Here is a 23,586-nt window from a genome sequence, read left to right as displayed (position 1 = left end):
TAACAATGGGCGATACAGGTGATATGAAGTACTGATGATGATTGTTTTAGTTGGATTTGGAAAAGAAATGCAATTTCTCTTAAATAAAAGCTACATGTAAAAAAAAACAAATGCTGGGTTTCCTCAGTGATTTAGGTTTTATAGCTAAAATTTTACAGCCATTATGGGAAAAAAGTTCTTGCAGGAAAATAAACATCACAAATTCTCTATCTTGAAATCCCTTAATTCTCATGGAAATAATGGTATATTATTTTTAAATAACTTGATATTTATCGGGGACAAAACTATCCCATTATAGCACAACTTTGGATTTAAAAACACCTCTTCACTTTGAAATCCTCTTTTCCTCTTGCCCGCCTCTGAGGAACTCTGAGTTTCAGGCTAGTGAGACCCTGGCTGTCCTTCTCACAGCTGTGCATTAACAACGTTAACAGAGTGCACGTCACACAGGAGCTGTATGACTAAACAAAATGCTGACAAAACAGGAGGAGAAAAACCCTTCTAAAGTACTGTAGTAGTTTACTACCAAACCTATAAATTGAGGGACCGAGGTGTGAGTTAGTATTTGTTGTTGTTGTTATATGTCGTTGAGTCGGCTCTGACTTGTGACCCTATAGGACAGAGCAGAACTGCCGCCATAGGGTTTCCAAGGAGTGGCTGGTGAAATCGAACTGCCTACCTTTTGGTTAGCAGCCCAGCTCTTAAGCATCCTTAAAATAATTCCATTAGCATCAGTGTGGCTGGTATTAATCGTGTGCAGCCTCAAATGCTCTTAGCTTTCTTTACATTTGCAGTGATTTTGTGTGACTTCCTAACAGGTGTGTAATACTGCCCTTCTTCCATCTCCTGTAGCCAAGATGGATATAACTGTCATCGAAATAAAATTAACTAGTCTTCAAAGTCCTTCAGAGCTTGTTGCTTAAGAGGACTGCTGAGCTCAGGTTCAAGGTGATCGAAGTCTTCAGGGTGAAGCTCGCAGGTTCTCAGTCGGTCAGACAGAGAGGAGCCAGTGGAGTAATCTGGCCAGACAAGGAAGCTCTGTTGTACTAGAATATAGTATACAGCCTTGCACAAGACTGAAGGGTCGCGGTGATTTGAGATGGTCAAATTTCTTTAAGGAGAAATAGGGTTACCACCAAGTAATTTCTCTGCCTTCAAAGATGGCAAGCACCTCCTACAGCCCATGTACCATTACTTCGTAGGTGCGAAGCTAGCAAACTAACTAGAAACCAAAATATGACATTCTAGGAAGCTCAATCTATCAGGTAACACCTGAAAAAAAATTATACATAAGGAAAGCCACTCTCCAGACCACTGGCTCTCGAGGCTCCTTCACAGTGTGTAAAATCGGGGTTTTCGTTTGCACCTGGAGACAGCCCAAATTCAAAGTGTGAGGGCACAGTCTTCAAGTCTCACCTCACTTCTGACACCTACTCCAAGCTCAAGGCATTCCCAAAACAACGTCAGGTTTGATAATGCGCTGGAAGTACTCACAGCATTGGCTGAAGGCTACTATACTCACAGTTCTGGCTCACTGAGGGAAAGGACATCGGCAATGGAAGAGACACATACATTAGAGTCTGGAAGAGCTCCCGACAGGAAGCTTCCGTTGTCCTCAGGACGTGTTATCCTTTGGCATCAACGTGTATGTGACAGGAGGCACAGAGTGTCGCCAAAATCAAGGCAGCTCATGCAGCTCAGCGTCCAGAGTTTTTACTGGGGCTTCATCATGTAGGCATGATTGATTGCCCATGTGGCTGAACTCAGTCTCCAGCCCCCAGGCCCCAGGTATGGGGCTGATACCTCTATGAGGGGTCCACTGTACCAGGTGTGGTTTCAGGGGCCCACCACGAATAACAAAGACATTCCCACCAGCTCAAAAATTCCAAGGGTTAGAGGTTACCTCCCAGGAGCTGAGACAAAGGCAGACCCCTCTTTGGGCAAGGCGAAATTCCTTACTACAGCTTAGCCAGGTGAAAGCTAGATCTTACGAAGAATAGTATCTTTAAAAAATAAGAGAATGATGCTGCTGAGGTTCTATTTAAAGCCTAACCTATAGTTCCACAGTGTCTTTTAGAAGGTAAGTCACCAGGACATTTATTTTTGTGCTCCAGGTGGCTTCTCATTCTCCAGTAGGCTAGCCCAGGCTGAATGACACGGCAGCTGGGCAGCGTTTCCAGAGATGAACCTTCCCACCTAAAGTCAGACTTATCTTTCTTTATAAAATCCAGTTCGTTCCAATTTTCTGGTTTGCTAAGCTCATATTTCTGCTTCTCCCTTGCCCCTTTTATCCAAACAATCACTAATTCATGGCAAATCTTCCTTCAATGCCCCTCTTGCACCCATTTCTTTCTTTCCTCTTTCACTTGCAGAGAGACCTCCCACCTGATACTTCGGGTTCTTCTTTCTCGTGCCTCCAGTCAAACACTGACTCACTGTTAGATTAGTATTTCTACAGGAGCATGGAGATCAGGGTACTCACGTGGCCAAATAACTTGCAACGGGCTTCCTGATAAAGACCAAACTTCTTAGCCCAGCAGCTAAAGACCCGATTTACTTTTCCAGCTCTATCTTGCATTACTCTCAGTCAAACCACTGATCTTAACTAGTCACTCACCAACTATACAGTATGATTTCCTTCTGAATACCTTCCACCTACTGAATATTCCTTTTCAAGCCTCAACTAAAATATATCTCCTTTATGAAGATTTCACAGAGCATTCTAGTCAGAACTGATCTTCTTCGATTTGCCTTAAATTTTAGTTATTTGTGTAGCTATCATCTTATAATAAAGAAATGCCCAGGGTGCCAATTCAAAAGTTTTCACAGTATTGAGATAAAAGAGTTAAGTTGCTTTATAGTTAGGGGGAAAGATAAATACAAAACCTAAAAAGAATACGTACAATGCCTTTAAAAATCAAATCTACACCCAACTCTACATGTAAATTTAGAGTGAGATATGTGGCCCATTCTTAGAGGGTCTCTCTCCCCTGTCCCTAGGGAGAAAATCTACTCAGGAATACTGTAGGTTCTTGTTTGTTTAAATATACCTCAAGTCATCGTTAGAAAAACATTTTTTTTTCAATCGACATGAAAATCACACTAATATCCATTACCACACAAACTGCACTATAGCAGAAAGTAAGGACTCCATCTTGGGGTTTAATCATTTTATCAAATGCTTACTAACATGCACAAGGAAAGAGGTCAGGACCCAATGCAATCTTTCAACTAGACCTCTCACAACACCTTTTTTACTTCAGTAATTTGCACATGTGTTACCATAAGGGGTTACGCAATGGGACTATTTATACACTCAGGAAAATTCTGAATGACGTCTTCTTACCTAATATGAGAACTGGTAGTGGAGGGAAGTACAGGGCCAGGGGTCACAGACCCTTTGATCCATCAATTACAGAACATTCACTTGAACATCCCAAGGATTAACAGAGGTAGCAATTTAACACGGCCTTCACAGTCAAGGGCAAGGTAGAGTCTCTGATTTAAATGCTTTCAAGGTACATGTGAAGAAATGAAACAGCTTAAACATGAAAAAGACGGATACTCAAATTTGGACGCGCTCATCATTTTATCATACAAAAGTGAATGATTTCTATGTTTCCATTAATAGAGGTAGCAGTTTAACATCGACTTCATAATCAAGGAAATCCTGGTGGCATAGTGGTTAAGCACTACAGCTGCTAACCAAAGGGTGGGCAGTTCAAATCCGCCAGGCACTCCTTGTAAACTCTATGGGGCAGTTCTACTCTGTCTTATAGGGTCGCAATGAGTCGGAATTGACTCAGCAGCACTGGGTTTTTGGTCTTTTCATAATCAAGGGCATCCGACCCTATCCATTATTCCAAATGAAAATTCTATTATCGTTGCTTTCAACTTCCCCTTAGTGCGTAAAACAGACTGAGTTGCAACAAGCCCTCATGAAACGCTCTGCGCTTGAGTCTGAATTCTGTACGGCAGAAGACACGGCTCCCCTCCACACCCACACGCTTCCAAGGACTCCAGGGTGCTCCGTAACCAACTATCTTCTGGTCAGAAATGAAAAGTAACTGCAGTGCTGTGAAAAACTTACTTGAACTTTGCTTCCACCTCTTCAGCAGCTTTCTGATATTGTTCAGTGGTGACTTTGTAGAACTCTGAGCTCTAGGGACAAAGAGCGAGAGAGTTGTCACTACCCAGGAGGAATACACTGTGTGCAAGACTTACAATTTCTAAAAATTACATGAAGCCTTGTTTTGGCCACTCAAGCAGGAGTGGCACTGGGGTACTTATGAAAATACAAGTAAAAAAATCATTTCTGTAACAGTATAGTTCCTGGCATACAGGTTATAATTACAAATTAAACTTTCACAATCCATAATTTGATCCTTTGGAGAAAGTTCCTACCATGTATTTTTAAAAGACTATTTAGATCTCCCTCGTTTGGAATCTACCACCACGAACTCAAAGAATGCTCCCGCTTGAATAATGAAATTCACACCCATCATTCACATTTGCCTACTACTTCATCAGGGTTCCAACTCGATATCCAAGGGTCATTTCTGTGCAATATTTTTGTCCTCAAGATGGATTCTTTATGGAGTAGAATTTGTCACCCACCAAGCTGTGGTCATCCACACGACCACAAGAGCACCAACACCGACGACAAATTAATTAGGGAGAATAAGGGAATGAACTCAGGCAATTTTTATTTAACAAAAAATATGTTTCTACTATTACAGGAATGAACACACAAGCAACACAAACCAAGTGGCAATAGCAAAGCAATGCCTTTCTCGGGGCAGCCAACTTAAAAACTATCCATTCTGGTGACTATTTTGAAACCTGTCTTATTGCAAGGGGTGGGGGCCCTAGATGATCCTGTGAGCCCTCAAACTCTAATGAAATATCCTGCAGAATACACTGCAGAACAAAAGGGACAAAGTGAACAGGTCATGCAATACAGTGGTCTATCGTACACCCTCACCCCCAATCACTCAGGTCTCACATGCATGGCTTAGGGTATTTTATTTTTTAATAAATCATTGTTGGTTGGTAAGAAAATGAAAACGAAATCCTCTTCACACCAGTGACCCCTTTGCATTTAACAATCTGGGTTGGGCAATGACAGTCACATCCAGGTTTCTAGGATGTAGATAAAATCAATAGGTATGTGATTAGACGGCAGGCTCAGGGTGGCTGGAGCCAGGGACAGGTCGCCATTGGAGATGATGAATGGCTCTCCATCAACCCAGAGTCTCCTACGACGCTAACATTTACTATAATCTTATTTGGGCTGCGATTTATCTTTCTTGCACATGATCAATAAAGATGAACAGAACAGTTGTAAGGATCGATTGTAATTTTTTATCATTTTCAAGCATGAAGGTGCATTTCTGATGTGAAGACAATATTCTAAGTGTACTGCTTCTGCATGTTTTAAAACTGCAATTTGAGCGATCAACTGCACCAGTCTCTGGGCCGAGAGGTTTTAACTCATCTGTAGGACTCAAGCTATTAAAAGGCATTTGTCTTCTCAGAGATTTTAACTTTAGGCTATATTACACCTTCCTATCAGTTTCACTTGTAAGATTTTCTTTCCTTTAAAATACACACCAGTGGCGATGTGTTCTTTTGCAACATTCTGTTTAAGCTCTTCTGTGACTCCTTCTAACCAAGAGGACAGAAAACAGGAGTTACTAACCTATCACCAACACTGACGGGAAACTCCCCAAACTACTATAATGAACTGTCCAATGGGCATCACACACTGTTACCCATTACCATGCCAGCAAAGCACTAACTCCTTGATTAATGATACTTTCGATCATTTTAAGCACTGAAGTTGTAATGTTTGAGCAGAGAGAAGACTAAATAGAAACACTTGGCCTCTGGTTCTCTTCTGTGACCTAATACACATCCTCCAACATCCTGCCTGCAGCTTACTTTCCAAATTCCTAACCTGTAGGATATGGCTGACAAGACCAGCCTGCTGTTACAGAACTCAAACGAGAGGATGTGAGAGAGCTGTGCAACCTGTGTGGTGTTTTTGCAGAGTAACATCGACTGACAAATGAAATAATTTTGCAGGAAAAGAACAAATCGGGCAATTCCATTCTGGGTACAAACTCTAAATGATCAAGAGTAAATACCAAGCCTTCTAACATGAATCAGACCCAAAAGCAGAGTTTTCCATATAAGAAGTTAGTGAGCTCCCCTATGTTTTGTAACATCAAATGCAGGTAAAATTATTACTGATTTTATCAAACTTTACCCAGGATGTTAAATGCAAAAAAATCTGTATCTGAGCTCCCTGCAAACTTAGCATATAATTTCTCAAATTAAAGCTTCAGGCTGTATTTATGCTCTCTTCTTCCACCTCAGTGACCAGTTCCCCATATTGCATTAATCTTCCTAACAAAGACAAGTCCCTGGAAGGTAACACCACATAACAACTAAAGGAATAATCACGAATATGCCCAAGATCTGTCTATAGACAGTGTTGAATTCATTTAAATATTTATGTATTCAATCAACAACTTAAATCCTTATTAATCGAATAGACATTCATCTTTAGGAATTAGACCCTCAGGAAGCTCACCATTCAAATATAGGTGAAAAGAAAATTACAATGCTGTTGTTGTTAAGTGCCTTTGAGTCAGTTTTGACTCATAGTGACTCTATAGACAACAGAACAAAATACTGCTGAGTCCTGTGCCATCTCACAATTGTTATGCTTGAGCCCATCGTTGCAGCCACTGTGTCAATCCATCTCGTTGAGGGTCTTCCTCTTCTTCGCGGACCCTCCACTTCACCAAGCATGATGTCCTTCTCCAGGGACTGATCTCTCCCGATAACATGTCCAAAGTATGTGAGATGTAATCTTGCCATCCTTGCTTCTAAGGAGAATTCTGGTTGTACTTCTTCCAAGACAGTTTTGTTTGTTCTCTTGGCAGTCCATGGTATATTCAATACTCTTCGCCAACACCATAATTCAAAGGCACCAATTCTTCTTCAGTCTTCCTTATTCATTGTCCAGCTTTTACATGCGTAAGGGGTGATTAAAAACACCTTGGCTTGGGTAAGGCGCACCTTAGTCTTTAAGGTAACATCATTGCATTTTAACACTTTAAAATTGTTTTTAACACTTTTAAAATTACAATGGAACGACACAAATGTTAAGTTAAACGTTGTGGATAGCGTTACAGAAGATCAGAGAGAATAGAGGCTCCTTTGTTCTCAGAAAGTATTTTAAAAATGAAAAACAACCACTCACACAAGACAAAACTAAAATACCCTCAAAATGTTTGCCAGTGGGAGAATAGGTAAACACTGGGTATTCATACAATGGAAATCTATGCAGCAAAGGAATGAATTAAATATATATGTAGAGTGACAAAAGCAGGTTGTATATATGATACTGTAGGATATAATTTACACCAAGTTTGGGAAAATGAAAATAATGCATAGGAATGAAACCAGTTCTGACTCATGGTGACCCCATGTGTGTCAGAGTACAATGTGCTCCATAGGGTTTTCATTGGTTGATTTTTGGGAAGTAGGTTGTTGTTAGGTGCCACCGAATTGGTTCTGACTCATAGCGACCCTATGCACAACAGAACGAAACACTGCCTGGTCCTGAGGCCTCCTTACAATCATTGCTATGCTTGAGCTCACTGTTGCAGCCACTGTGTCAGTCCACCTCCTTGAGGGTCTTCCTCTTTTCCACTGACCCTGTACTCTGCCAAGCATGATGTCCTTCTCCAGAGACTGATCCCTCCTGACAACATGTCCAAAGTATGTAAGATGCAGTCTCGCCATCCTTGCCTCTAAGAAGCATTCTGGCTGTACTTCCTCCAAGACAGTTTTGTTCATTGTTTTGGCCGTTCACGATATATTCAATATTCTTCGCCAACATCACAATTCAAAGGCGTCAATTCCTCAGTCTTCCTTATTCATTGTCCAGCGTTCACATGCATATGATGGGATTGAAAATACCATGGCTTGGGTCAGGCGCACCTTAGTCTTCAGGGTGACATCTTTGCTCTTCAACACTTTAAAGAGGTCCTTTGCAGCAGATTTATCCAATGCAATACGTCTTTTGATTTCTTGACTGATGCTTCCATGGCTGTTGATTGTGGATCCAAGTCAAATGAAACCCTTAACAACTTCAATCTTTTCTCCATTTATCATGATGTTGCTCATTGGTCCAGCTGTGAGGATTTTTGTTTTCTTTATGTTGAGGTGTAATCTATACTGAAGGCTGTGGTCTTTGATCTTCATTAGTATGTGCTTCAAGTTCTCTTCACTTTCAGCAAGCAATGTTGTGTCATCTGCATAACGCAGGTTGTTAATGAGTCTTCCTTCAATCCTGATGCCCCGTTCTTCTTCATATAGTCTAGCTTCTCGTATTATTTGCTCAGCATACAGATTGAATAGGCATGGTGAAAGAATACAGCCCTGACACACACCTTTCCTGACTTTAAACCAATCGGTATCCTCTTGTTCTGTTCGAACAACCGTCTCTTGATCTATGTAAAGGTTCCTCATGGGCACAATTAAGTATTCTGGAATTCCTATTCTTCGCAGTGTTATCCATAGTTTGTTATGATCCATACAGTCGAATGCCTTTGCATAGTCAATAAAACACAGGTAAACATCCTTCTGGTATTCTCTGCTTTCAGCCAGGATCCATCTGACATCAGCAATGATATTCCTGGTTCCACATCCTCTTCTGAAACCAGCCTGAATTTCTGGCAGTTCCCTGTGGATATACTGCTTCAGCCGTTTTTGAATGATCTTCAGCAAAATTTTGCTTGCATGTGATATTAATGATATTGTTCTATAATTTCCACATTCAGTTGGATCACCTTTCTTGGGAATAGGCATAAATATGGATCTCCTCTTCCAGTCAGTTGGCCAGGAAGCTGTCTTCCATATTTGTTGGCATAGACAAGTGAGCACCTCCAGTGCTGTATCTGTTTGTTGAAACATCTCGATTGATATTCCACCAATTCCTGGAGGCTTGTTTTCGCCAATGCCTTCAGAGCAGCTTGGACTTCTTCCTTCTGTACCATCGGTTCCTGATTTTAATGCTTAGATAATCATAGTACAATCACCATACCTAGACATTAACAATGCAATAATATCATTAACTAAACTACAGACTTGATTCAAATTTTGCCAGTTTTCCACTGTCTTTTTTCTGTTTCAGGATCCAATCCTGGATCCCCTGTTGCATTTAACTGTCACATTTCCTTAGTGTCCTCCTCCAGTATGTGATAGTTCTCAGTCTTTACAAAGGTGTTCCTAATTAGTGGTGCTACCACACTGTCAGCAACTCACCGGTCCACCCCAAACTGCTCTGAGAACCCTGGCTTTGCACCTTGCGTAATAGTAAAGCAAGGCTCCTAGTCTGAACAGGCACTCCTAGATAGAAGAGCAATTGTCTAACAGCTGGATCTCAAGACCTGTATGGTCTGTGCTTCAAACATGTAACATCCACATTCCTACTTCCAAAGAAGGTATGTACGTATCCCCTTCCAACTTTGTTGACACTCTAAGTTCTCACACTGTATGGTGAGTGACCACCTTAAAAAGAAGATAAAAACAAATGAGCTAAAAGGTGCTGATGATCTTACAAGCTGCTCTTTCAATGAATGATCATTTCGTGGCATGAGGGCGTATTGCTTCTATGTCTGTAAGGCCCTGTACGCTTGTCATTAGTTGCCACTGAGTCAGTTCCAGCTCATAGTGACCCCATGTGTGTCAGAAAAGAACTGTTTTTCAAGTCTGCAAGGTTTCAGAAGCAGATCACGAGGTCTGTCTTCCAAGGCGTCGCCTGGTGGGCTCGAACTGTCAACCTTCTGGCCAGTAGTCAAGCACTTAATTGTTTGTGCCACCTAGGGACTTATCTCCGTTCTTGTTCGGTCTGCATGGTCTCCTGCCCCATCAATAACAGGAAAGGTACTTAATAGGATTTGCCCAGTGGTGATATGGATTTGTGGTGGGTAAATGTGATCTAAACCAACTCTTAAAGGGCTGATTTATTCATTTCCTCCTTGAAAATGTGAATTATTATTATTTGATACAAGCATAAAGCATGTTTTCTCAGAGAAGGCAGACCTCAAAAATTCAAAGTAGAATGATATTTTTTAGAGGCTTTAGCACTACAAAGAATCTGATAAGGACTTGTCTTTGTTAAAGATAATGAAACAGGAATCCTTAGATGGTGAACTATCTCCAAAATAGCAATACACTTCTCCATCTGGGAGATGTTTCTGTCACCTATATTAGTGGACAAGGCATCACTGGAAACAATAGACATTTTCACTTTCCATATTAGAACGTCTTCCAGTCTAGGGCACCAGGGACCAATTACCAAAACCACAGGCAAGAAGCTGAGCTGGGGAGACTGAACGGTTTACTGTGAGCAATTTTTAACATGTTTCACTTAAAAGTTATATGATTAAGATGTCCACAGCACTCTGCACCTAGTGGGCACCTCTTAGTCAGGGGCAAAAAACAGTTGCATATCAAGAAGTGTGAGATTCTATTTCAACAGTGGTTAGACTTTTCTTTATCCCAGCCTTTCAGAGAATACTGCTCCCTCAAGATGTTCCACACTGAAAGCGTTCTAGGAGCCCTGGTCACTATGAGTTGGAATGGACTTGATGGCAATGTTTTTTTGTTTTTAAATGACCAATACAGCATAGTGGTTAAGAACATGGACACCACATCCAGACTGTTGAAATTATCGCTCTATCCTTGTGGAGTTGAACAAGTTACTTAACCTCAATGGTTGCCCCTAATCACTACTGTCAAGTCAATTCCGACTCATAGTGACCCTATAGGACAGAGTAGAACTGCTCCATAGAGTTTCCAAGGAGCGCCTGGTAGATTTGAACTGCCAACCTTTTGGTTAGCAGCTGTAGCACTTAACCGCTATGCCACCAAGGTTTCCAGTAACTGGCAGCCTGCAGAATTAAGACCTCAATGAATGGTGGACGTCTTAAGACTGAGGTTTGGGTGGTTTGATATGTAGCAAAAGCAGACTCATGCCTTTCATATTGTCATCACACCACAGACTTTTATCAAAGCACTTAACCACGCTGTACTGACAATATGTGTTTAAGTGTGGCCTCCTCAACTCTTCCATAAGCTTCCCAAGGGCAGGTATCTCATCCTAGTCATCATTATACTTGGAGCACTCAGCAAAATCCTGACACACACAACTTAATGCTGGAGTGACAACATTAACTCTAAGCTGCACATTAAATTTTCTTCTTATTAAAACAGAATGGGATAGAGACAAGCCTAAAGTAAATGGAATAATATTAAAGTTGGAGAAGATACAATGCTACATTATGTCGCCTATAAATTGACTTTTGTCTGCTAATCCACACAAAAAGGCAATGGATATTGCTTATGTTCAGTTGCAATGGCAGTACAGTAACGGCTAAGCTACAAACAGCAGCTTAATCAAGTAAGGGGTTTATTTTTCTCATAGAACAAGAAGTCTGGGTATAGGCAATCCCAGGAAACATCAGTAGCTACTCAAGGATATCATCAAATAACCAAGCCTTTTCTGTATTCCTTTCCAGCCATCTTAGCACCTGGCTTTTGTCCTCATGGTGTCAAGACAGCTGCTGCACCACCAGTTATCATGCCCACGTTCTAGGAAGGAAGAAGGGGAAGGTAAAGACGGGAAGAGAAGTCTGCCTCAGACATCTCTGGCCAGAATTACCTATCAGGTACAACCCTGGCTGCAGAGAGGCTGGGAAATTGAGTATTGATTTTTAGCTTCTAGAGTAAAGAAAGGCAAGGAAAGAGGAGTTTGGAATAGGTGTTTATTGAGTTGATGCATCAAACCTGCCACAGATAGCTGAGGTGACACACAAGGTCATGCACGAAACAATGTGGCTGATTTCAGATGGAAGTATTCCGGTATCTCCTTCCAATCTCCCTTCAACGTCTAGTCACAGGGGTGTGTGCGTGTGTGTAGCGGGATTTACCCATCTGCTACTCTGATAGCACAGAACAAGGTTTTCAGACAGCATAGGAAGGAAACAGAATCAACAGGAGCGGGCCTCAGTCCCGAGTTTCTCTGGGCTGGCTGGGGTCCACGGTAGTGAATGTGTGACACACGGCTGGTTCCCACTTTCAGAAAGTCTCCCTTTAGGAGCATACATTAAAACGTACATGCACAGACACACGCTACTACTGGATTTGAAAAGTATCTGTTTTCAAGTTCTAAATTAGATAAAAACAAAACACACACACAGAGTTCTTGCGATATTTTCTGAGATTCTGAATCTTATTTCTCTTCTATTACAGCTAAGATGGCCACACCTTGTAGCACATAAGAAAAGAACACACTAGCGAGGTCATAAGACAAATTCATTAACTAGCTCCTGCAGTTCTTTTACAAAATGCTTCCTGTAGAGACTTGGGTGCAATTATGTAACACCCAGAGCTGAGGCACACTATTTAACATTCTGATAACACTCCTGCTGACTGTCCACTCAAGGCCTGTGGCGACTCTGCTGACGTCTGGCACAGAGTGGATGGAGGAAGGGGGGAGTCTGACCTTGGGTGTCAGACAGCGGACTCAGCAGGCTGGCTGGAGGTGTGGCTTTCCCCTTTCTAAGCTAATCCAGAATGACCACTAACAACTGTGGGTCTCTCTCTCTCCTGTAACCCACCCAAACACAAACATCAGGCACTCTGTGGCTAGCCGATTCAAGGGCTGTTATTGTTGTTGCTAGCTGCCGTCAAGATGGCCTCCGACTTACGGCAACTCCAAGCACAAAAAGAATAACACGTGTTCCAGTCCTCTGCTATCCCCAAGACTGGCTGCCAACTGGGCCACTATAATCCGTAGGATTTTCACAGGTTGATTTTTGGTAATAGGTTGCCAGGCCTTTCTTCCTCATCTGTCTTAGTCTGGAAGATCTGCTGTAACCTGTTCTGTATCATAGCAACATGCCAGCCTCCACCGAGGGAGGGTGAGGGCTGCTCATGAGGAGCACTGGCAGGGAATCAAACCCACACAGAAGGAAGAATTCTACCACTGAGCTGGCCCTATTTCAAGTCTGTTGTGTATAAACACCAGTAGAAGCCTTCCTATTGACAGTGCCAGTAAGCACATTCCTATTGTTAAGTAGCTAGATTCCAAACAGTCTTTATTGACACTTTCTGGCATAACGCTCGCCCAGGAACCATGTTATAATATGTAGCCAGCCACATGCAGGTAAGTACATGTCCCCTAAGATGAAAACTAAGCTTTTGGTGACTCGTTTTAACGCTGTATTAACTGCAGTGCGGATACCATTCCAGGCCTGGGAGCCCTGAAGCGCTCAGCTATTGGATGGCATCAGGCAGCCAGGAAGGGTTCATGCCCCCGAACTATCCCATGGCTTACAGAAAGAAAGACCCGAGAGACTGACTCTGCAGTACAACTAGCTTCTTACCACAATCATTTTAAGAGTTATAGAATTAAAAAAAAAAATTACTTATGGTCCAAACTTGTTCAGCAGATTCAGTTACTTCTCCAGAAACCCTAATGGCTGGTTTCAGTTTTGCCTTCGGTGTGGCTCCTGGGACATTCTAAAGTCTGTTGTAGGGCGGCAGAAGGAGGGGATCCGATAACACTCAGTGAGAAAAGCAGGCCTTGAACAGCTAGCATCTTAAAGCACTTTTCATTTGTGGAACTTCTTAAGCACATGGCTTGATTCCTTTGTCTCCAACTCTCTCCTTTTATCCCTTTCCATCCCTTTCCCACCCCCTGCTCAAGAGAATGCTACCCACAAGACAGGAAAATCAAAGCTAATATTTACATAGCTTGCAAAGTGCCAGCACCGGTTCAGATCCATGGTGTATCAGATCCAGTATCCTGTTCCCAAAAGCCGCACCAAGGAATTGCTGCGTTATTTAAAGGGAGTCTCGCTTTTTAACATCTGAAACGAGGACCTTACCTTTCAGGGTGATTGTGAGAATCAATGGGCCAAGGCAAGCTCGGTGCTTGGCATGGAGCCTGGCACATGGCAGGTGTTCAATAAAATCGTTTCTCCTCGTGGAAGGCAGAGGTACTCCATCACAACACACCCCCTCCAACCACCCTGGGCTCCCTAGTTAATCCCTATAAAAATACACACAGACCCAAGGAATGATCAAGTAATGAATTCAAGTGGCATTTCTATGTTTCTAACACTCAGTATTGATGTCCATTTTGTGCAAACAATAAACTCAAAAGCCTGGGTATTTATCCTGCATACCCCTAGCCTTCTACTAACAACCACTTACATACAACCATAATTGTATCTTCATTCTTCTCAGCCCTATTTTTTCAAACCCCTGTCATCGGTCATCAATAATAAATTATTTCTTTAGCAGTTTCTAATGAATCAAAAATCCTGACCATGAATTTCTGTAGTAAAGACAAATGAAGATTCTCTAAGGAAAAGACTAGTGAACCAGTGGCTTACCCCAATACCCATTTGTTCCCTCCTCCCTAGGTGACCCCAGTTTTTAGCTGGATATGTACTACCGTCAACCAATCTGAAAGATGACATTCCTGGTCTGCCTCCAGCTAGGTGAGTCGTACAGAGAATTATTGGGTGAAATTTCAAAGAAGGTTGCTTACAAGGAGCTAAAAGGAGCTACCTCAGCCAGGAAAGAGTCTTTTCAGTCCTTTTGCCTTTTGTCTTTCTTCCAGTCTGCACTATAGGTGTGACGGCCGGTGAACCAACAGCTATCTTAGAACATGAGTTCCAAGTGCTAGAGGGAAGCACAGTGCTAGATCTAGAGTGGAAGGATAGGCGCCTTGTCCATGATGACACCATGAAGACCATTACCAGCCCTGGATTCCCCACCTCTAGACTTCTATTAAACAAGAAAAAACTGAACTTCTTTCTAATTAAAGCCATTATTTAGATTTCTAGGATAAAAAAAAAAAAATTTTTTTTTCCACACAGCCAAATTAGTCCGGGTCGGACCTTCTCTCAGCGCTGTCATGCTTGTTTTCTGTGCACTTCACGAATCGCTGACCCATAAGGAAGGAGCACCCTTCTCCTTTGCTGTCATTCACTCCTCCCACCTGTCTGGAATCTGTTTCCTTCTGCCCCTCTCCTTTCCAACAAGGAATAGGAATAATTAGAAAATGTTAAAACTACACTTAGTTCTAGCGTCGAATCTTACCATCTCCAAGAAGCTACATTTCATGAAAAACCCCACTGTCTCCTGGGTACCTTGGCAAAATTAATAAACTGCTTTTATAATTACCTTTTCATTTCATCTTTATTCTCTCGCATGTAAAGAAACAGAGCTATTCAGAGTTTCTTCTGGTATTTCTTGTTTTATTCCAGGTACTTCAGAAACTTCACTAATTAGTCTCAGCTTTTTTTTCTTGATTTAGTTTTCTAATTAGAGTGGGAATCCCAGCCTCATTGGCAGCCCCGTGACTATTCAAGGATAACCTCAGTTCCATACCTCGCGCCTCAGGTTCCTCTTCTGAGCAATTTAAATAAACAACTGCACCCAGCAAGCACTTGGCATTCTCAGTCTCCTTTTATTTGTTCGTTTTTTCATTCTACAAATTCTGAAGGCTTGTGCCAGACACCAGCTCAGGAAATGGGGACATCATGGTGAGCAAACATTTGCACGGCCCTGGATGGAGCTTATGGCTTTGCGGGGGAGACGGACATAAATTTTAAAATCATACCAATAAATGTATAGTTAGGAAGGAATTACAGTGCTATTAGATCACTTTATGAAAGTTTTTGCTTCTAGGGAGTGGTTTTTCTAATGAGTCTCCAGGGCCCCATATTTTTCTGAAGAACATAACTACCCTTCATATTCAACTCTTAAATTAGCTGTTTTTAAAAATGTCCTTTTAATTTCTCTAGCTTTTCTTGTCAGATCATTCCAGCTTCATTTCTCTACTTGGAAACCTTTCCTCTGACCCTACAAGGAAGAGGGCGGTCTCCCTGTATTGATATGGAAAGGGGTTCAAGAAGTACGAAAAAGAGGACGTTGGAAAATAATCTGAAGAGCAGGTGTTTATAAACTGAAAAACACACACACACATGCTGCACACCTAGAGGCAGAACGTTCTGGAGGGGAGACAGTGTTATCCCTGGAAAGGAGAAGTGAGGAGGAGGTATATTTTCCTTTTTTATTTAATGGCCTCCTGTAACAATGTAAGTTTTTACCACAGGCTTGTATAATTTTTATAAGGAAACTGATTATGCCTTAGTCTCCACCAGGCATGGCACCTAACTCCTTATCATGCAATGAAGGTAACTTACCATCACTGGGAGAGAGACTCTCTGGTCCCTTCCCACCCCAAGGCTCCCATTTGCAATGCTCATATTGCGTTTTCCCATTTACCCTAAACATAAGGTAACATTTTTTTCTCACTATCACTCCTGTCTATAATAATGGCAGTGAAAGGTCTGAAATCTTCCTATTGTTTGTCGCTCTTCTGCCTGTTATAAAACAGTGACACCCATTCTCCACTCACCTCTAGGTCTTCTGTATTACACACCTGAGGCTTTTCTGCTCTGACACAGTGTGTATCTCACTGTTTCTTCTACAGTGGTGAGATAAAGCAATTTCACAGTTATCAGAAGGGTCATCATGACAATTTACCGTGACATCTTGCAAGACCTGTAGAGTATCTCTCAAATTACTGCATGTTACCCGCCTTGACCCTCTCCTTCTCTTGAAGGCTGTGGAAGGTGGCACAGTCCCTCTCAAGGTTGTAAGTCTTCCTTGTGAAGTGCCCAGTGAGGTGATGCTCTGTGCACACATTTAACAACACAGCCCCTGGATGGCTTTATACAGGCGCATCATATTTTGTATCGCCAACTCATCACAGGCTGGCTCTCCATTCTACCCTAGCTTGTCTCCCATCGTCTCGCCTGGAAAGGAAGTTTATCAATCTCACGCACACACACTCTCTGTTGTATCTGCTCAGACATCCACTCGCAAGCACACACGCACACGGGGTCCTCCCGGAAACCTAAGCAGAAAGCCGCAGACAACAATCCTTACTTTAGAGGATGCACGTAAACATCTGCTCCTTTATCCTCAATCGAGCACTCCTCAACTTGGAGGACCCATCCTACAGACTAAAAATACAATTACATTAACAATTTTTGATTGTAGAAATGAAAACACAAAATGTAACGATTCTCATAGGTAATGAGAAGACCTTAGAATGCAGGCTGAGAGACTCTGAGCTAATACAATACCCTTTCACTTATTACCGGAGTCCCCGGGTGGTGCAAACGGTTAACGTGTTTGCTGCTAACCAAAAGGCTGGTGGTTTGAGTCCAATCAGAGGCACCTTGGAAGAAAGGCCTGGTGATTTACTTTTGAAAAGTCAGCCACTGAAAACCCTGAGGAGCGCAGTTCTACTGGACACGTGGGGTAGCCATGAGTTGGCATCAACCCAATGGCAGCTTGGCACTGGTTAGCTTATTATCAGTTAAGTCCCTCAAAAGGTGTTAACCAAATAGGTGGGAGCAAGACCAACGTTTCCCAAGGCAAAAGTTATGTGTGTTGAGTAAAAATGTAATCCCCGAGAGGAAAGAGAAGTGCTAGAGAAGGAAGGGGTCCTAACCAAGGAGGTCAGAGAGGTCGAAACAAAGTTTGCCTTCTTCCCATTTGTACCTAGAATCTGACTTCTAAAATATGATTTCATCAAATGTTTAGGCAAGATGAGACAGAGACAACCCACTAGAGGCCAACACCAATAACTTCACTCTGATCCAGAACAGTTACTTAAGAAGTACTTTCCTGAAAATGGACCGCACCTTTGAACTCGTGCAGGGGCATGACACACTTGCTGGCTCTGCTCCTCAGCATCGGCTGAGCAGTAACGCCAAACTCAATCAAATCTATCTGTTCAGAGATAATGCTTCTCCAACACCGCAGAGAATAAGCAGTTCACAGAAAGGGAGAATACCTCGGACGGTCTCAGAACCCCTGGCTGTTCACATCCCGTGGTGAACAAGGTGAGGAAACCATGCTCCGCGACCTCAGCAGAGTTACGAGCCAAAGGCCTTAGTGGGGATGGGCTCCGTGATGCAGGTGTGACAAAGCAGTCCGAAGCTGCACGAGAGCATCTCATCCCTAGGCTTACAAAATTCTTGTGTCACCATTTCAGAGTCATCATTCAGAGCCACAGTGCTCCCCCTTTTAACACAGACCTCCACCACCTACATTCCATAAAGACAATCTTGGGGGTGGTGCAAGTGAAAGGCATGGCGTTACCATCCGTAACAGTTTCCAACTGGCTTCGTGCATACCAGAGGTCTATTAGAACAACACCTACGCAAAACTCAACCAAAGCCAAAACTAAAAAAAGACTTTTATCATGTTCTAGGTAAAACTCTCATCGAACTGAAATGATTCTCCTCTCCTGATTGAACAAAAGGTCTGAAGGACAGATGACTGGCATGTAGGTTACAGAAAATTTGTGAGACAAAATCATTTTGCTCTATCCCCATCAAATTGGCTATTTTTCTTTACTTTTTTATTTTGTTTTGCCTTTTTACTCAGATATATCAAGTGTCAGTGACAGTGTGAGGAAAGAGGCTCCCTAATCATTTGCTAGTGAAGAGTATAAATTGGTACCATTTATGACAATCCGTTCCAAATGCGTCTCCATGATGGATACTGTGGCTCACTAGTTTCACTTCTAGAAATATCTGAAATAAATAATCACAGATGTGTATAAAAATTTAGCTAAAAGATTGTTCATCACAGAATTTATAATATTGAAAAATGAACAACTGTGTACATACTCCACCACGGAGGAACGCTCAAAGAGGAGGCAATAGATCACCTGCACAACGGCATGATAAGCTGATGTTTAAAACCACCTGGAGTAAAATATTTAAAATCTTCATATATATTATTAGGTTAAAAAAATCAATATTATAAAACTATAGTATAATTCCAGTTTTTACATATGTATAACCCATAAACCTACTGCCATTGAGTCGAAATCGATTCTGATTCATAGCCACCCTATAGGACACAGTAGAGCTGCCCCATAGGGTTTCCAAGGAGCGCCTGGTGGATTCAAACTGCTGACCTTTTTGGTTAGCAGCCGAACTCTTAACCACTGCGCCACCAGGGTTTCCGCATATGTGTATAAAAAGTATAGCTATATAAAGAAACGTATAACGCACACTCATGTATCTAAGCACAAAGAAAAGGGACTTATTTACAGCAAATGCACCAAAATGCTACTGCTGGTTTTCTGGGTATCACCTAGGAGGCGGGGATGATACCGCTTACCTTGCCTGTCTGTTGAGGAGGTTAAATGATTCAAAATAGTGAAGCACCTAACCCAGAACAGATGCTCAAGAAATGTTACTTCTCACTTTCTCTTTTTATTTACAACAAAACTGTAATCAAGAAGAAAACTGCTCTCCTCTCCCACTTAATAAGCTCTATTTTGGGGGAATTCTAGGTATTCAGTGACGTCCCACCAGGTACCTCCTGCTGATACTTTATTCTAGAAGCAAGAGTAATAATTAGGAAAAATAAACAGCTATAGAACTCTATGGAGTCTCTGCCTGGTGCAGAAGGTTAACGTGCTCAGCTGCTAACCGAAAGGTTGGAAGTTTAAACCAATTCAGAGGCGCCTCAGAATTGACCTGACAATCCGCTCCCAAAAATCAGCCACTGAAAATGCTCCGGACACAATTCCACTCTGACATGCCAGGGGTCTCCATGAGTCAGTGTTGGCTTGACAACAACTGGTACTGGAATAGAATGACACAGTTTTACAAACCAAACCCAGAAAGTGACGAGAAAACGAAAGATGCATTGATTACATCCACTTGAGCCCTACTACACTGTTTTACTTTTAAGGGACACCCAACAGTCTATTTACATTTAGTTTTTTTTAAATGCGCATAGTATTTCCTTTCTAATTTAACAAATAAGTGTACTGTGCTTCCTATTTTACGCCGACCCTGTAGGTCCACCACTACTTTCTCTCTTAGCACCCTACACTTTTCTTTTGTAGGACATTTGAGAAAAAGTACTGACTCTGGGCCTTTCTGGTTTTGTCTGCTTTTCTAAGTTGTACATGTTTCGACAGGACCGTGTATGCCTTCTTCAATCACATCCCCAGTGCCCAGCTTAGTGTGTGGCTTGGTACAGGTGTGCAATAAAGATCTGCAGAATAGATGAAGGACCGCTACGTGAAACGTGGGGCTTTCGGGGTTGTTGCCTTGTTTTTCCCCTGGAGACAGTAAAGGAGAGAAGAAAGGTTTCAATTACTGTTTCAGACCTAGGTGAACAGATCTATGAATAAGGGCAGTGACACAACGGTTTCTTATGATGTTTCAAACTGTACCAGCTCCTCTCCAAGACAAAAGCCCAAACCAAGACCTGATGTTCCCGCATGCTACAGATGTGTCCATCCACGAGGTCAATACAGATGAAAGAATACAAATTAAAAAATAATAATAATAAAAGTGTCTTAAATTATGATGATTAGAATCTTGCTTGTTCCTGGTGGTTGAAAAGCAAGAGTCAACAGTTCATTATTTATTCACTCAAATGCTCACTGGTATCCAACTCCTACACTGCGAAGTATGAGTAGCTGAGCATGATATTGAGAATAATTATGCAATTTCAGTGCCTATGATCTACTGGGATCTGATGTTCACGTGCAAAGGCCCCTGGAAAGGGGAGACTGGAGATCCCTCCTCTACAACTGAACAGAGTTCCTTAGAAAGAACAGCTGAAACTGCTGGGAGGTGGTGGGATGAAGGTTCAGTAAGCAAGGGGGATCTTACACTGGTGACCTGCAGATCTGGACTCCCTAACAGCAAAAAATGAGTTAAGAATCAACAATTTCTTATTTTTTATCATTTGAGTTAATAATAACAACCAGCCCAGGAAGAAATAAGGTTAGGGTTATTTTCTCTATCAGGTTTTGAAACTAAGGCATATTGTGGTTCCTCTGATACAAACAGAACAACAATACTATAGACTAACAATACAATATAAAGTATACTTGACAAATAAATACCTTTCTTTGCCCATGGAGGTCTTATATTTATTTCTTAACAGTCACATGAGAATAAACTGCAATACTCAAGCAAAATCAGAACCAATGCGGACGAAACACCTATCTCAAGTTTTAATTCCCGTTCGTCAGTCTGAGCCAAACTCAGATATCAATAATAACCGCGACATAGTTTTTTCCAGTGCTGGCAACGTGTGTGAAGGTACTCAGGTGAATAGAAAAGTCAGTCTTAATTTACGGGTTAAAAATCTCAGATATGAAATGGAGCAAGAGTGGCAAAGGGATCACCTACCCATTTCAAAGACATGTTTATCTTTTTGTATTTCAAAAGAAAAGGCCTTTTGAAAGATTTGGCAAAAAAATATGCATGTGAATAGAAGCACTTTGAAAAGTCTTAGCTTTCAGGTATAATGGCTTTCCCTTACAAAGCACCATGCAGGATTCCTGAATCTGGAAGGTGCATTTCCAATGCTGCCAAGTACACTAAAGACGACCCTGTGGTATCAACTCTGTCCAGCTTCTATCTGATGGCTCATTAGCATTTTCCTGCATTTCGGCCTTAATCCTACTAGCACTTAAGGGGTCTACCCTTGATTGCAGAAACTGATTTGTTCATGTGGTACTGAAGCATGCCAGAATTTATCTTATTTGTAGGAAAAAAAAAGGGTGAAGGGGGAGGAAAAGATAATTATGGAAGACTCAGTAAGCAAGTCAGATATATTCATGAAAATCTGTCCCTGAAAACTGCTGGTATTTGGTAGCCAATCTTTTCCATGTGAATTCTGTGAAGAATGTTCTTAGAAAGACCCCGTAAAAGGGTGATAACAAAACGCATCTCATTCAAATGATATTGCAGTCTGGTGTGGAGTGTATCTCTCACTTCTTCATTGCGGAGTGTAACTCTCCCCCAAGGCCTGTGCCGTTCGGGCCATCTCGGTTACACTTCCCATAGCAAGTCTGAGTGCTTCCATAGGCGATCTGGGAAGCGAGAATGCATCCACCCACGAGGAAAAAAGTGCACTGTACCCTGCTGGTCTTCACACCGGTAGACACTGGAGACTTAGGGAGCTGAGGTCTACCAAAGTGCTCTAAAGCACAGCATATCCACCCCATAGGAAATAGTTCTTGGGCAATCCCTGTGATCTGAACACATCTCAAGGGAAGGAAACTGGATCTTTACTTTTGAAAAAGGTCTTTATTGAAAAAGACAAATGTGGAATTTAAATGTAATCTGGGGTAAGTAATGTGAATTAAGCCTTGAAATGATTCCTTTTCCGAGCACACATTCACAGAAATTACAAAGCAAAAAGCCTGCCATAACCGGCTGTGCTGGAGTCTTGGTTTACTGCTCAGTGTGACCCAAATGGGACCAGATCACATCCATCAGCAGCTGGCTGTACACAGCCCTGCACCGAGCTCAGTGTCAACAGGCGTTGTCGCTGCCTGGTGCGAGCCCTCTCTCCAACTCGGGGCCAAGTTATTAAGAAATGGTTTGTCATCTTAGATTGGATTGATCATTTGTTTCCCTGAATTCTTTTTCTCATCATTTACTCATTACACGCCTCCTCCTGATGGAAGCAGACATTTATTAGCTTCTGCATTTATTGCGTTGGCAAACAGAAACATTCGGCTGCATTTCCTGGGGGTTCACTCATTTATCTACTGGATAAGAGACTGAAGTTCTCTGCAGGGCAGAAAAATTAAAATATCAGTCAGGTTGACAGCCAGGAAAATAAGGGTCTCTGGGCGACCAGGAGCTTGCCTGAGCTTTCGGTTTAGTGAGGAGCTGCAGTGTTATTTCGCCGAACTACCACTTCATATGTAACTAAAATGGTGGACTATTAGCTGGCGAACTAATATTTCAAACGAATGATACGCATGGCACACTGTAAAGTATCTGAGATGAAAAGCTAATTGCTACTTTAAATAGAAAATGTAACTAAGAAAATGCTTCCAAAGGCCCATTTCTATCTGGAGCTAGGGAGAGAGCACTGTCTTATTGAATCCATGAAACAGGTCCTAGAACCACAGAATTTTAAGAGGGAAAGGACCTTACAGGCACCTGAATCCTTCCACAGGAGTCTTCTGTACAGCACCCCAAACGGTCACTCTCATTCTGACTGGAATACTTGGGGGTGACGAGAGACCAGCACCTCTTCCAAGGCAGCCTATTTCAGAGCTGAAACGCTCTGGGTGACAGGGATCACTTTCTAGAGGCCATCTGAATGCTTGTGACCTTGGGCAAGCAACTCAACCTCTCTGGCTCTCAGGGTCCTTGTTTTAAAAATTAGGTTATCTATCTGTTGAAAGAATCAGATTTGCAGGAGGAGAAAGTCATTTAGGGCTCGACTACCTCATCCAGCCAAATGACTACTGGTCCAGAAGGTCATGAGACAATTCCATGTCTTCTGAGACAATGTTCAATCACAGCAGAGGCAACACACTTATCCGTGATTCTCTACACTGAGACAAGATTCATTCCAATCGGGCTCTCTGAGGTCATTTGGAAAAAAAGGCACTTTCTTAATTCT

General features: G+C 42.0%; 1 protein-coding gene across 3 annotated transcripts in view; it reads right to left on the bottom strand.

Moving 5' to 3' along the window:
- The window catches only part of CHCHD3 (coiled-coil-helix-coiled-coil-helix domain containing 3), a 336,220-nt gene that overhangs the window by 58,000 nt on the left and 254,634 nt on the right, over window positions 1–23,586 (bottom strand). For 2 of the 3 annotated variants that reach the window (XM_064289706.1, XM_003420879.4), the window contains exon 6: window positions 4,091–4,161. In XM_064289706.1, the coding sequence (XP_064145776.1) occupies window positions 4,091–4,161 (71 nt within the window). Of the gene's footprint in view, window positions 1–4,090; window positions 4,162–8,905; window positions 18,714–23,586 lie in introns of those variants that run through there. The other variant, XM_064289707.1, reaches the window with a different exon arrangement.

Source organism: Loxodonta africana, chromosome 8, assembly GCF_030014295.1.
Source record: "Loxodonta africana isolate mLoxAfr1 chromosome 8, mLoxAfr1.hap2, whole genome shotgun sequence".
Lineage (NCBI taxonomy): Eukaryota > Metazoa > Chordata > Mammalia > Proboscidea > Elephantidae > Loxodonta > Loxodonta africana.
Note: the sequence above shows the minus strand (reverse complement) of the source record. Positions and strands in the feature narration are given on the sequence as shown.